We start from the raw sequence: 16231 nt of genomic DNA on the forward strand, positions 1-16231 counted from the left end.
TACTGTTCATGTGCCTTTAAAAGCAGGGCATGCTGAAAACCAGGAGATAATGGTCATGTGCCCTTAAAAACAGGGTATGCTGGTCATTTGTGTTTAAGACCAGGGCATACTGGTCCTGAGCCTTTAAGTCCAGGGCATACTGGTCGTGTGCCTTTAAAAGCCAGGGCATACTGGACATGAGCCTGTAAGACCAGGGCATACTGGTCATGTGCCTTGAAAAACCAGGACGTACTAGTCATGTGCCTTTAAGACCAGGGCATACTGGTTATTGCGTTTAAGACCAGGGGATACTGGTCACGTGCCTTTAAGACCAGGGCATACTGGTCATGGCCTTGAAAAACCAGGACGTACTAGTCATGTGCCTTTAAGACCAGGGCATACTGGTTATTGCGTTTAAGACCAGGGGATACTGGTCACGTGCCTTTAAGACCAGGGCATACTGGTTATTGCGTTTAAGACCAGGGGATACTGGTCACGTGCCTTTAAGACCAGGGCATACTGGTTATAGCGTTTAAGACCAGGGGATACTGGTCACGTGCCTCTAAGACAAGGGCATACTGGTCATGTGCCTTTAAGACCAGGGTATACTGGACACGTGTCTTTAAGACCAGGGGATACTGGTCACGAGTCTATAAGACCAGGGCATGCTGGTCACGTGCCTTTAAGACCAGGAATACTGGTCATGAAAGGAATGTTGGAACAAGTGCCTTAAAGACCAGCAAAGCTGGTAATGTGCCTTTAAGAACAAGAATGCTGGTCATGCTCCTTTAAGACCAGGGATGCTGGTCATGTGCCTTTAAGACCAGTGCCTACTGGCCCTGTGCCTTTAAGACCAGGACATACTGGCCTGATTAAGTACTAAGGAAAAGGAGACCGGCTTCTGGCAGAGCAGAGAATGCTGGGGATGTGACCCTTTTAAAACTAGGGGACCCTTAAGACCAGGGAATGCTGGTCCTGGGTTTAATAAAAAGGCATGGAAAGCTGGGGAAGCACCTATGGGCCCAGCGATTACCGGGCAGAGTATTAAATACCAGGGAATGAGTCACCAGGGAAAGAGTCACCAGGGAATGAGTCATGAGAGCTTCATTGCTGGGAACTCACAGCTCTCTGTTTGCAAGCCTGCACACTGTACTATACATTCTGTAGTGTGCAGGAGCACCAGAGATTGCAGCCTTAAGTATATAAAAAACAGGGAAAGCTAGTCCCTTAATGCTGCCGGGATGCGTGCCGGGAAGGGGGGGAGGATATTGGGGCGATTCACCTTACTCAGGTTCTGAGTCCCCCGTCTGGAAAAGCGCTGACTTCAGCGCTGAAAAACCGCCGGCCGCAGCCCCCTCCAGAAGAAATAGTGACCGCAATGGAGGAGGAAGAAGATGGCCGCCGAGATCTCGTCTGGAACGAGAAGCGCCTGAATAGGGGGGCGGAGCCGCTAGAAGGGAGCAAGCCGAGGGCGGGGCTTCACGGGATGCGGCCTAAACAGGGCCGAAGCCGGGGACTAAATTTATGGCTTCGGCCGGCGCGCACCCGCAGACTGAGGGGAAAAGTGCCGCGAAGCTCTGTGGGGACCCAGTCGCTATGGAGCCCTCCTCTGACCGCCGGAAAACCCAAATCTCACGAAGCACTTACCCCAATATGGAGGGGGTGGCAGATGCTGCAGGTAGGAGCTGTGCCCGGGTAGATAGGACGGTGCAGGGTTGGGGAGCCTCCATCCACCATCCCTGCAGAAGAGGGGTGGAGAGGAACCGTCTGCCTCCTTCCATCATCCGCTTTTTCAGTGGTGATGCAGTGGGGGCTGCTCGGACGCCACGCTGGAAGGTGCCTCTGTACAGCCGAGGGTAAAACCTGGTGGACAGGGCTGAATGTCCAGCAATAGGCCTGGCTGCAGAAGAGGATACTGAAGGTGAAACTCCAGTGCTCGTCTGATAAGGGAGGGGGGAGATCGGTGCCCTTGAAGGGGCCCGTCGCCCCTAAAATCAGCTCAGGCAGTGGCTTCCCACGTCGCAGGAGAGGATACGGAGAGGTAAAACTCCCGTGCTCGCCTGTTGATGGTTCGAGGAGATCGGAACATGAAAGAATCCGTCGCCCCATTCGACCGTAGTAAAAAGTAAAAAACGGTAAAAAAGAGTTCTTTGGGTCTGAATAGCAGACCCGTCCGTGTGCCTCCTACGGACACTAAGCAAGAACTGGTTAGCTGGGAGCCAGCAGGAGGGTGTATACTGCAGGGGAGGAGCTAACTTTTTCTTTGTATCACTTAGTGTCAGCCTCCTGGTGGCAGCAGCATACACCCACGGTCTGTGTCCCCCAATGAGGCGAAGGAGAAAAGGATATTACGGTGAGTACACAAAAATCCCTATATATATATTCTCTATCCCAATAATAAAAATAAAAAAATGTACACAATGTGTGGTCACTATATATATATATATATATATATATATATATATATATATATATATATATATATATATTTCTACATAGTATTTTGTCATTTCCAGAAACTTGATATAGTAACATAGTAACATAGTAACATAGTTAGTAAGGCCGAAAAAAGACATTTGTCCATCCAGTTCAGCCTATATTCCATCATAATAAATACCCAGATCTACGTCCTTCTACAGAACCTAATAATTGTATGATACAATATTGTTCTGCTCCAGGAAGACATCCAGGCCTCTCTTGAACCCCTCGACTGAGTTCGCCATCACCACCTCCTCAGGCAAGCAATTCCAGATTCTCACTGCCCTAACAGTAAAGAATCCTCTTCTATGTTGGTGGAAAAACCTTCTCTCCTCCAGACGCAAAGAATGCCCCCTTGTGCCCGTCACCTTCCTTGGCATAAACAGATCCTCAGCGAGATATTTGTATTGTCCCCTTATATACTTATACATGGTTATTAGATCGCCCCTCAGTCGTCTTTTTTCTAGACTAAATAATCCTAATTTCGCTAATCTATCTGGGTATTGTAGTTCTCCCATCCCCTTTATTAATTTTGTTGCCCTCCTTTGTACTCTCTCTAGTTCCATTATATCCTTCCTGAGCACCGGTGCCCAAAACTGGACACAGTACTCCATGTGCGGTCTAACTAGGGATTTGTACAGAGGCAGTATAATGCTCTCATCATGTGTATCCAGACCTCTTTTAATGCACCCCATGATCCTGTTTGCCTTGGCAGCTGCTGCCTGGCACTGGCTGCTCCAGGTAAGTTTATCATTAACTAGGATCCCCAAGTCCTTCTCCCTGTCAGATTTACCCAGTGGTTTCCCGTTCAGTGTGTAATGGTGATATTGATTCCCTCTTCCCATGTGTATAACCTTACATTTATCATTGTTAAACCTCATCTGCCACCTTTCAGCCCAAGTTTCCAACTTATCCAGATCCATCTGTAGCAGAATACTATCTTCTCTTGTATTAACTGCTTTACATAGTTTTGTATCATCTGCAAATATCGATATTTTACTGTGTAAACCTTCTACCAGATCATTAATGAATATGTTGAAGAGAACAGGTCCCAATACTGACCCCTGCGGTACCCCACTGGTCACAGCGACCCAGTTAGAGACTATACCATTTATAACCACCCTCTGCTTTCTATCACTAAGCCAGTTACTAACCCATTTACACACATTTTCCCCCAGACCAAGCATTCTCATTTTGTGTACCAACCTCTTGTGCGGCACGGTATCAAACGCTTTGGAAAAATCAAGATATACCACGTCCAATGACTCACCGTGGTCCAGCCTATAGCTTACCTCTTCATAAAAACTGATTAGATTGGTTTGACAGGAGCGATTTCTCATAAACCCATGCTGATATGGAGTTAAACAGTTATTCTCATTGAGATAATCCAGAATAACATCCCTCAGAAACCCTTCAAATATTTTACCAACAATAGAGGTATTTATTTCATCACTTAGATATTCTTGCGGCAGTCCAGGTTATGGGTAATTTTGAGGTTTTTAATTGTTGATATGTCTGAATAAAAATATATCTTTTTGATTAATATGAATTTGTGTGCTTATCACATTTTGAATACTCTTTTCCCTCGTTTTTTGTACAGTTATTGGCTTACTCATATAGCACCAATCTATAGAATATTATGATAGATATGTATATTCTGTTCTATAGATGGGTGCTATATGAGTAAGCAAATAACTGTACAAAAAATGAAACGGCTGGGCATCCTCATACATATACTTCCAAATCCTAACGATTGGTCATCACTTAGATATTCATAGATAGTTATTAAATATCTTGTGATGACCTAATAGTTATGAATTGGGTTTTTTGCACATTTGGGTGATTTCTATTCACTGACAGAATGCAAGAACAGTGAAAGATTCACAAGCAAAAAAGTTAGAGAACTTTCAACTTTACAAAATCCTGACATGCAGGTCTGCGATTGAGCAGCAAGTAGACCACAGGACACCAGGAGATTGCTGGGAAAGACCCCTCTAAGCAGCACTTACCTTCTTGCTTAGTTTGCCTGTGGTCCTGTGCTGGCGCTGGGGTCTGCGGCGCTGCCTGTTGCTGCTGCCATAGCAGTTCTGCCTGTTTCTGCTTCTCTTTGGCAGCTTCTTCTTCTGCCTTCTTTCTCTCTTCTGCTGCAGCCAATTCCTTTTCTATGGTGCTGGCCAACATCTGCATCTCCTGCAGGGACTGTTCACCAACACTAACATCTTCCTGAGTGGGGAAACCTCTCTATGGTGGAGAAAGGCCCAGATTAGAATCGTTATGGTTGTACGTAAAGATTTGACATTGATCATTCCCCTAGACCCCTGACTTGGAGCATACGGCTCATGGGGTGTCACAGCATCATGGAGTCTTTATTATGAGGGGTGATATTTCAGCATATATTAATATGAATGAGAATCCATATTACCTCACTACTACAGCGAACGACAGAGGATAAAATCCCGCATATCTGGTTCCCCCGATGGCCGTAAGAAGAGAGGTCGACGCGCAAAGCTTCCTGCTGCTTGTAATCGACCTGAATTTTCTGGACGAGCTGCAGCACCTCTTGCTGTAAAAACCACAGGCGCCGCATCCTCTGGTGACCTTCCTCCTGTCGGATCCGCTCCATTTCCTGCTGGCGTTGCTGTTCGGCTTCACGGAGCTTCAAAGTCAGGAGCTAAAAGGAACGAAGAGAAGAAGTTGCAGACCGGAGACAAATGGAGAGATTGTGTGATGGTGCTCTATAGTCCAGTGAGCTCTAGTTAGAGGGGCATGACAGCAAGAAAAGGAATATCCACATATCTTCTGACTAGGTCATGAATCTTAAATGGGTACTCACTTTATGGGACCCCTGAGGATTAAGGGGCCGCTGCGCTGGTGTAGTGTTGCATCCTTACCTATGTTTTTCCCTGCACAGTGGTGCATCAAATGGGGCTGAATAAGCCAGAAGGGAACAAACCACTAAACCAGCACAACAGCGCCGCTCATTCTCAAGATTGGTGGGGATCCGATAGGTCACAGCCCGACTGACCACAAAAAGGGGACATGTACTAGTGAGAGACAAAAACAATTATGGGCACCATTAGAAAATCGAACAAAGGTGCAGCCAATGTGCTTGGGATTTATCATGACTTTCCATTTGGATCTGTACTTTACAGCATTCACAGCAGTTCTGGGGCTTTTAAATTCACTTTCCCCATTAACAGTGTGCTAAAAACTCAGAGACAGTTTGTCACTTGGCACTAACCTTTGCTCTATGACGATGTTCCTCCTTTAACTTTTCTTGCTGTCCCAAGGCCTCCTTAGAGCTTTACAAAAAAAAAAAAACCACATTAGTTATCGACCCCCTGACCCCATATGAGACCATGCCGGCGGTGCACTCCCTCACCCCTTCTTCAGTTCTTCCAGCAGTTGATTCTTCTCCTGTCTCAGTTTCAACTCCATCATCTCCTGAAAGCGCTTCAGCTGCTCAACGGACTTTTCAGCTAAAGATTTGCTAAACTGCTCCCACATGTCAATACGAGACTGCATTTCCTCCTTAAAAACAAAGGCAGAAATTAGGATATAAAATTAAGATTTTTGGTACTCACCGTATAATCCTTCTCGCTGTCTTCATTGGGGGACACAAACAACTGTGGGTTAAGGTACCTTCACACTGAACGATATCGCTAGCGATCCGTGACGTTGCAGCGTCCTGGCTAGCGATATCGTCCAGTTTGACACGCAGCAGCGATCAGGATCCTGCTGTGACATCGTTGGTCGCTGCAGAAAGTCCAGAACTTTATTTCGTCACTGGACTCCCTGCAGACATCGCTGAATCGGCGATGCCGATTCAGCGATGTCTTCACTGGTAACCAGGGTAAACATCGGGTTACTAAGCGCAGGGCCGCGCTTAGTAACCCGATGTTTACCCTGGTTACCAGCGTAAAAGTAAAAAAAAAAAAAAAAAAAACACTACATACTTACCTTCCGCTGTCTGTCCCCGGCGCTGTGCTTCTCTGCACTGGCTGTGAGCTCCGGCCAGCCGGAAAGCAGAGCACAGCGGTGACGTCACCGCTCTGCTTTCCGGCCGCTGTGCTCACAGTCAGTGCAGGAAAGCACAGCGCCGGGGACAGACAGCGGAAGGTAAGTATGTAGTGTTTGGTTTTTTTACTTTTACGATGGTAACCAGGGTAAACATCGGGTTACTAAGCGCAGCCCTGCGCTTAGTAACCCGATGTTTACCCTGGTTACCGGCATCGTTGGTCGCCGGAGAGCTGTCTGTGTGAAAGCTCTCCAGCGACCAAACAGTGACGCTGCAGCGATCGACATAGTTGTCGGTATCGCTGCAGCGTCGCTGAGTGTGAAGGTACCTTTAGTCTGCTGCCACTATCTCCTCCCCAGCAGACTATACCTCGCCAGCTGGCATCAGGCCTCCTCAGTTTCGTGAGAAAGCAGGAGAAGCAAAAACGATTACAAGTATGAATGGAAAACAATCCAATTACATCCCAAGTGAAAAACAGCGTAACTGCAGACTCAGCTGGGCAACCAAGGGTGGGCGCTGTGTCCCCCAATAAAAATTAGGAGAAAGATTTCACCAAAATATCCAAAAGTACCAAAAATCTTAATTTCTCAGACCCTTCATTAGGGAGACCGAAAACTATGGGATGTTTCAAAGCTGTCCCTGGGGTGGGAATGAAAATTAATTATATTGTTACTACAGGCGTTTTCCACTCTTCCTCAAACTGCTGCCTGCAGTATCCTCCCGCCAAGATTGCGTCTGCCGAAGCAAATGTGTCGACCCTGTAAAATATCAAAAAGGTATGCACCGATGACCAACTAGCTGCCTGACGAGTTAAAGGACCGATGCCTGGTGACAAACTGCCCAGGAGGCTCCTACCACCTGCATAAAGTGCGCCTTAAAAAGGGTTGTCCGGTCCAAATCGATAAGTCAGCATTCACTTGTGTGGAGCGAAGTGGCGCCCACTAGACTTGGTCTGGCCGGGAGTATGCTTAATGCATACTCTGTTCCCATACACAATTAATAAGTCTGCAGTCACACAAAGTGACTGCACACTTATTGATTTGGACCGGACAACCCCTTTAACCCCGAGAGAATGGGCGCAGACCTTTGCTTCTTAAGTCTCAACAATGACAGTCCTGATCCAGACTTTGAGACCTCTAACATGGCAGCCATGCTTCGTGTTCCACCCTGACGATTGATGTAGGCCATTGCAGTGGCATTGTCTGACTGAATCCAAACTGGTAACCCTGAGAGTAGGTGCTGACTATGCCACAACGGTAGGCGGACGGCCCTGAGCACCAATACGATGATTGGGAGAAGCCACACTCTGCTGTGTCACGCTCCATGAAAGGACAAGTTGCAATGGACTGCCACCCCATGCATGGAGACTGGTGTTCATTGTCAGGACCAGCCACTGATTGGGGTGAAAGAGACTGACAGCCGTGAAGTGGAAGGTGAACCAGTGATTCCACGAACAATACAGAATGGCGCTCTGTATGGGGTCTTACATTAAACTGTGCAAACGGGACTGCCTCGAACAATGCCACAACCTTGCCCAGGACCCTCATGCAGAACAGCAAGGAATGCTTCCCAGGTCGTCTGAATGATGGACTGCACAGCTGCTTTCTTCTCCTCCAGGAGGAACACCGATGCTTGAATCGTTTAGAATATTTCCAAGAAACGTAATCGCTGCACTGGAACCAGAGAAGACTTCGTCATGTTGACAAACCATCTGCAATGAGCTAGGGACTCCAGGACGATGTGAAAGCTTTCCATATTCTGCACATAGGAAGTCACCATGATGAGAATATTGCCTAAGTAAAGGATCACCAGCACCTCAGTGGTATGAAGCAGTGCCATAACTGGTACTAAGACCTTTGAGAAGACTCTGGGTGCTGTGGCCAAACTAAAGGGGAGGGTCACAAATTGAAAATGATCCTGGATGACCGCAAAGCGAAGGAACCGTTAATGATCCGGGGATATAGGAATGTGCAGGTTAGCATCTTAAATGTTTTTTTGTGGACAGAAATTCTTCAGGCTCCAAGGAAGCAATGACCGAACTGAGGGACTCCATCTTAAAGTGGCACCACCAAATCCACTTGTTCAGTCGCCTTAGATCTAGAATGGGTCGCACCAAGCCAAGCTGTCCTTCTTGGGAATGATGAATAGGTTTGAGTAGAAACATTCTGTAGGAGGAACCCCTCAATTACCTCTGCCAAAGCAGAGAAAATATCACCTGATCAAAATTGGCTCTCATGCTGGCGGGCCTTGGGGCACGAGATCTTGAAAAAAAAAAAAAAGGGATCCCGAGGAAGGGTAAAAAAATTCAATTCTGTAACCAGAGATGACCTCTTATAAAAAAAAAAAAAAAGACAGAATAGGCAATGCAAATGGGGATCACCAAACGCAAGGATTTGACCAAAAGTGAACACAGCTTTATTTTAATTAAACTCACAAGACGCTGACATTTAAAAAAGTATTTGAAACTCTGCCTTATTAAAGGGATGATCTGAGACACTGATTTGGGGTTGGCTATCTATACATATATTCGTATGGAGCCTTTCCATTCATGCACCTGTTGATAGAGTGAATATAGAAAGTGTAATATTGTATATAGGAGACAAAATTTCTGTTTACTGCTTTTACCATGTCTGCAAATATGGGTAATTGTTAGGCGAGTTTCCCTAGACAGGTTAGATATTCATTTGGTTTTAAAGGCAATCGAGCATGGGTGTACACTTTGGTGCTTTTCAAATTAAAGGACTGCACTCTATGCGTTCACCGGGTCTATATGCTTTTGCGCTTGCGCCAACAGATGCTTATGGACATTACCTGGCAACTAAGTTAAGTCAAAACGCAGGCGCTGTAGCCCTGCTTGTGCGCTGACCTGGTGACTGGGCGCGAGCTATGCATTTCCTGTGCATGGACGCCGGCGCATGCGCGCTCGCTGGAGATTGCCGTCTGTGTTATGGCACCGGGTTCCCTGTGTACTCCACGCGGCCTGGGTAAGCAGTGCAGCTGCATTTTGTATTTGAATTAAGCAAATGTATATTTAACAACAGGCACTTCATGCGGTTAGTACCCCTGACGAAGCCACTGCCAAGTGGCGACACGCGTTGGGCATCCGCTCCTCTTGTGCCTGACTGTTAGGATTAGGTTATTGTACCTGGCCATCCGAGGGTATTGTATATGGCTGGTCATATAGACTGGCAGTTGTAATGTGCACATGTTCAGCCTAAACAACTGACATGTGTGAATATCGTGGTATTATCTCTGTGATCCACATGCCTATTGGGGTTTGAATACAATGTGGACTGATAATTTGGTGTAAAGTTCTTTGTATACCACGTGGTCAACAAACCTTTGTGCATCGTTAATACCCCCTTTTTGCATTTTGACATTGTAACCACAAGGTTAATGAAACAGCTGCCCTAGTTATCTGGTTATTCTTTCCATATACTGCATGTTTTTGTTATGCTGCTAGAGGTTATCTCTTATTAAGAGCTGCCGGGTCACTTGTTAATACAGTTAAGAAACTATTGAGCATTCAGGGTATAACATTTATATCTGTATCTATCCTAGAGAGTGTATCAACATACACCTTTGGTCTTATTGTAGGGGTTACACATACAGAGCACGGTATTTTGGTTACACCACAGATATGCTGTCTATATAGTTGTCTAAGGACATGTATTTTGCAATTCCTCTGCGTCATGCTCAGGTTGTAGCCTTATTTTGGGCTCTGTTATGTACTGTTTACAGGGCACCAGTGGGTCCCTTTAAATGTTTTTAAATGTCAGCGTCTTGTGAGTTTAATTAAAATAAAGCTGTGTTCACTTTTGGCCAAATCCCTGCGTTTGGTGATCCCCATTTGTGTGGCCTATTCTGGCTCTTTTTTCTAAGTGTAGTATGTGTTTCATAGGTCAGGGTTAGGATCCCATTATTTATTAGACCGTGGTGCCCCCTAAATTTATATATTTCAGAGATGACCTCTCTAACCCAGACATTGGTGATCACACCCAGTCATGCCTCCTGGAAGAGCAGGAGACTGCCATCCACCCGGAAGGAGTCCCTGTGTGGGGGCAACCAGTTATGCATTGAATCCTCTGGTGCCTCTAGAACCTGAGGACTTACCTCCTGGACCCTGTGGACACCCTGAGGGTATAGGCCTGAAAGAAGCTCTCCTTATTCCCTGGAAGGCCTTAGACCTAACCCTATAGCTAGTCCTCTGTGTCGGAAACTGATGAAATGTGCAAAACTGGAGAGCCCCCCCCCCCCCGTCTCTGAAATGTACGGTTAGCCCTGGCCGGAGGAAGAAGAGTGCTCCTGCCTTCCATGGTGTCAGCAATAATATTGTCTAAGATAGCCCCAAACAGGCGGGAGCGCTGAAAACGCAGACTTGTAAGGGACTTTTTAGGGGCAGGATCTGCTCTCCACGCCTTCAGCAACAGAAAGTAACGGATAGCCACACTCTTAGGCTACATTCACACATCAGGTTTTCAGTGTCAGGCTAAATCCGGCTAATTTTCAAAAAACCGGATCAGGCGAATGTTGCCGCCGGATCAGGTTTTTTTCCCATAGACTTGTATTAGTGCCGGACTGCACCGGATGACATTGCGTTTTGTCCGGTTTTCGCCGGATCCGGCAAATCTGCCGCTTCCGGTTTCTTGAAAAAAACATCCACAGTAAAGTTTCTTTGTCTCCGCCAAAAAAGCCTGAAGCGCCGGATCCAGCACTTCCGGCTGTTTGCCGGATCCGGAAAAAGGCGGATTCTGCAACCTGATCCGGTTTTTTAAACTGAGCACGCTCCAAATTTTTATTTTTATCCAATAAGGTTGCTTTCACACATCAGGTTTTTTCTTTCCGGCACAATCCGGCAGTTTCAGGCAGAATCCGGATCCGTTTTTTTCCCATAGAGTTGTATTAGCGCCGGATTGTGCCTGAAGGACATGCGTTTCATCCGTTTTGTGCTGGATCCGTCCCTTCATGCTTTTTTGGCGGACACAAAAAAAAGTCTACTGCAACGTTTTTTGTGTCCGGCGAAAAACGTTTCCGGCGACCGAATCCGTTTTTTATACATTGAGCATGCACAGAAGCTTTGTTTTTGTTTCTGGCATGGGAATATCTCTGTCTCTCTCTCTCTCTGCAGTAAAGAGAGCCGGATCCAGCTAAAAAACGGATCCGGTGCATCAGTTTTTCACAATTTACGCCGGATCCGTTTTTTGGCAATTTGCCGGATTTAGCCTGAAACCAAAAACCTGATGTGTGAAAGCAGCCTAATCTAGATAGGCTAGCCGGATCCGTCGCATCAGTTTTTCACAATCTGCGCCAGATCCAGTTTTTCCAACATTCGCCAGATTTAGCCTGACACTGAAAACCTGATGTGAGAAAGTAGCCTTAGCAGCCTGAACCCAACACTTGGTGGCATCCAGAGATGCTGAACACATATCTGCCTGCGCGATCAGATCCGTTATCTCGGCTAATTCCATCCTCACCTGATAGGGGTCCAGACTAGACTCCGAGCTGGAACTTGGGTCTTAAGCTGGGTTCACATTGCGTTAATAGCAGCCCGTTAAACACATACGTGAACGGGATGCTATTAACCCAAGTGCCGGTATTGGCACCGCGCTGGCGCAGATAGAGCATCTGCTAGCTCTATCTGCGCTAGCAGTGATGGACCCGGAAACGCTGCAGCCCGCGTCTCGGGTCCGTCACTCAATGACGGTACATCACTAGCGCACGCCCATTGTGGGTGTGCGCTAGCGATGCGTCCGACATTGGAGTTAATGGCGGCGTTACCGGACCACGTTACACCGTGTTATGCCGCGGTGTAACGTAGTCCGTCTAACGGACGCCATTAACGCAGTGTGAACCTAGCCTTACCGTTTTAGGGAATGTGCCTCCTGAGAAGGGGAGAAAGATCACATATGCTGTCTCCGGGAGATAGAAGGTCACCTGGATGAAGAGCTGCCCCATGGCTGCTAGGCGTCCTTAGCACCCTAGGTAGTTCAGCTACCATTTGACAGCTAAAGCCCAGGCTCACACCGGGGGGGGGGGGGGGGGGGGCTATTTTCCTCACTAGTCATGGAGGTCCCTAGTGCAGATATCAGCAAGGGAAGTGGACGAGGAGTACAGATGGCTCAATAGGCTACAAAACGGCAGGTAGAAAACTTGCTGTTAAAGGCCACACACGCATAAAAAGGTAACAAGGGCAGGCTGAGCAGACGAGTGTGCACGGTCTTCTCTAGACTGACATTATGAGAGACAGACAGGAGAAGGCGGTAGAGAGAGATGAGGTGCTAGTGAACAGTGATGGAAAACAGCTGAGGTGCCAGACGCGCCAGCCAAACAGAAACAGCCTATCCGGCCCAGTGAAAGTCTAAACACCCATCACTGCAGGTGCCCCGCAACCTGGGGAGGGAGAAGGACGTGGTACCCAACCTCCAGTTTAAATAAAGCCTCCAAAATGGCATCGTCGCCTAAGAACCGGAAAGAAGGGGGGAAGGGAGAGGGGGGGGGGGGGAAGCCTGGGATGCCAGATGTAGAGCAGCATGATTGGATTGAACAGGAACCACACTGATTGGCTGGAGGGTGGGTCCTGTCGCATGGCTTGCCTGCAAATGATTGGTCGATTACTACCACCGACTGTTCCCAGAGGAAGCCACGCACACTGGCTGCTGACGCGACCGCTGGCTGCCACAATAAGCTCTCAACAAAAGCTCCACTGATTGGCTGGTCACCGCATGCATGATGCACAGCGACACTGGGGCGGAGCAGAGCTCTAATAGGCAATGTGCTATCTGCACACCGTGCCGGTGGAGGCATCAGGCTCTCATAACACAATGCGTATAGGGTGACCTCACACATGCTGATCTCAGAGAACACACCCCACGCAAGAAGGGGGCAGCAGTTACATACTCCTATGACCTGAAGAACCTCTTCATATTTTACGTCTCCGCTCGATGCAACATGCACGCGCTATGGTGAGCAGACAGGCAGGAGACACCTGGCTGAAGGACCAGCGCCCCAGTAACTGATCGCCGACGGCATCAAGGTACATAATGTACTCTCCCTCACTACGTGGGTAAAACAGACTGCACAATTACACCCCGTTACCCTCCAAGTATTCTATTTGCAAAATAGAAAGCAAGAGACGGATAACTCCTAACCTAAAAAGGCATAAAACGGGTCTGAGACTCACACCTCTGGTGCCTCCAACTGATACTGCAAAAAACTGAGGAGGCCTGATGCTAGCAGGCGAGGTATAGTCTGCAGGGGAGTAGCCAATTTTCATTTAGGATGTTATTGTGTCTGCCTCCAGGTTTGTGTCCTCCAATGAAGATAACAGATAAAAATTGCCTGTCAATGACAAAGGTTAACGTGACTTACTGGGATATTGATACCAAAATTGAGCAAAAACATTGATAGGACCCTTGTCCGACAGTCACATCAATGGTCCGTGACTTCCAAGTCAGAGTCCTGCAAACCTGTCGGCATCCCCAGGCCTTTCTGATTAGTAAGCCCAATACAACGTCATGCATGTGTGGGAACAATAACATCACTCTTATCAGACCAAACCAATGACCACCACAGACGAATCATGGATCATCAACGGGACCAGTGGATCAAGGTTCTGTAAATCATTTTCCACAGTTCTTTAACCTAAACTTAGAATTGGTGGGTGTGAAGGAAACCCAGTTCCTCCCACGTCACCAATCCGTGACGTCACTACACAGGCACAGCTCTCCGGCGCCCCCTTCGTCTCTCAGGTCAATAAGGGAACTGCACCTGGAGCAAACGACCGCCAGTGAGACTGCCCTGTTACCCACGCTGGGTATTCTAAGATTCGCAATCAGAGTAAAAGGATCAGCCCAAAATTAATGATTTAATTGCCTTAAGGGCGCACTAGGTAATTACAAGAAATATACAGTCAAAATATATCAAGAGTTACAGTCAGAGTAAAATATAACAATAATAATACAAGGCTTAAAGGTATAAAGCTGGAGGTCAATTTACCAGGTTGAAGGTCGCTTGTGGAAGCGTTCCGCAGTTCCAAGACTTAGTTGCCGGGCAGCCCCCAGAAAGCGTGTGCTTGCTCCCCTCTGGCTGGCATAGCCTCTCCCTTAGTTCCTTAGTCATCTTCCTCTGTTCTGACCCACTCTCCAAGGGTCCCAGCTCTTAACCCTGCTGTGTCCCTCCCCCCTGTACCTGTGCGGTCTAAGAATCTCCACCCCTCTGCTTCCCTGCAAGATCTGCATCCAATATCTAATAAATTGGATAACTTCTCTCAGGATGATCGGATCAGCACACAGGCGGTACCAGCGCACGAGGTTTGTCCTGCCGGCCGCCCAGGGACCAAACCCGGACCCATTCGGTCGCTGTGGGAGGCTGGTCTCCATATCTCAGGTTCCAGGACTCCCACGGACCCGGGAGTTGCACTGTCAGATGCGCAATTTCTTTAGGGCAAGGGGGATATTTTTTATGAGCCTGTACCTCGGACAATGCGTCTATAATTCATGATTTCATGTTGGAGACGGTTCGACTGGAAGGCCACAATAGACGTGTATCCTGTGGCCACTTGACATGCGTGCTTTAATTGAGCCCCCAGGCACCTCCTTGTCCCTTGCTGGTGTGGCTTCCCCATTGAGCTTTGAATTACCTTCTGCCTGCTACACTGAGCTTAATTCCATTACCATGTTAAAAGGAACTTTATTCATGAGAAAAGGTGGGGGCCAGGAGTGCTCATCTCTGCAGACCTGTGACCAGGAGACAAAATGGAGTCACGCCAATCTCTATTAGTATGCCCGTATCCAAGATGGCGGCTGCTCCCTCATCACAGTGGGTATAGGGCGAGCACCCCACAATCAAATGAGCTGGGGCAGTAGCGCCCTCTACATTGTTTACCAGAGGCATTCATTAATGACTGTACCTGACATTACAGATTGATCGTATTCATTTGGGTAGAACTGAGCTGCAATAAGCCGATAGGTGTGGGTTCCCAAAAGCCGGCAGATGTTGTATAGAATTAGAAAAATGTGGCTACTTTTTTCTAGAAATAGCGCCACACCATGGGCTGTATCTGGTACTAGCCCCACTGAAGTGATTGGGCTGATCTGCAGTACCACACACAACCAGTAGACAGGACTGGCGTTGTTTCTGCAGAAACCCCATTAACAATTGAACACCTTCTTATAAACCTACCTTAACTTTCAGCTCTTGTGCTTTCTCAAACAATATTATACTGCCTTCCACTTCCATGGCTTTTTCCATCTGCAGTTTTGACGACGATGCCACTTTTGTAAATGACTCTTCGGCGCGCATCTTCTCCTGAGAAGGTAGGATAGTGAGAACTAAAAAGTTCAACAGCAGAATCAGCAGGGAACAGAATGATCGCCTTACCGATTCTTTGCGTGTGATGGACAAGACGTCATTTTGGGCCGATGGCCTCTCTCTGGAATCGTCGGGTTCTGAGCAGTTGGTGATGTTATCCAGGACCCAAACAGCATATTCAGATAACACCACAGTAGACTCGTTGATACCCAGAGTACTCTAAAAGGCAAATGAAAGAAATAATCAGAAAAGTTTAAAGGGTTGTGATAAACAGCGTCTCATTTCTCTTCAGGGTGTGTGCGGTATTACTGCTCATCCCCATTCATTTCAAGAAAACTCCAATCCCAGACACAACCCACAGTCAGGTATAATGCCATTTCTCAAAAAAAAACAAAAAAACAGAGCAGAAACAAAAACATCATGATTTGTTATAATAAGTCACAAGGG

General features: G+C 47.3%; 1 protein-coding gene across 1 annotated transcript in view; it reads right to left on the reverse strand.

Annotated features, from left to right (window-relative positions):
* The window catches only part of GLE1 (GLE1 RNA export mediator), a 50123-nt gene that overhangs the window by 19626 nt on the left and 14266 nt on the right, over window positions 1-16231 (reverse strand). The window contains exons 2-7 of the mRNA XM_069748064.1: window positions 15854-16003; window positions 15656-15781; window positions 5840-5988; window positions 5699-5759; window positions 4880-5128; window positions 4467-4698 (exon numbers count right to left, since the gene is read on the reverse strand). Coding sequence (XP_069604165.1) covers window positions 4467-4698; window positions 4880-5128; window positions 5699-5759; window positions 5840-5988; window positions 15656-15781; window positions 15854-16003 — 967 coding nt within the window. The remainder of the gene's footprint in view (window positions 1-4466; window positions 4699-4879; window positions 5129-5698; window positions 5760-5839; window positions 5989-15655; window positions 15782-15853; window positions 16004-16231) is intronic.

The sequence above is a fragment of the Ranitomeya imitator genome, chromosome 2 (assembly GCF_032444005.1).
Source record: "Ranitomeya imitator isolate aRanImi1 chromosome 2, aRanImi1.pri, whole genome shotgun sequence".
NCBI classification, from domain to species: Eukaryota; Metazoa; Chordata; class Amphibia; order Anura; family Dendrobatidae; genus Ranitomeya; species Ranitomeya imitator.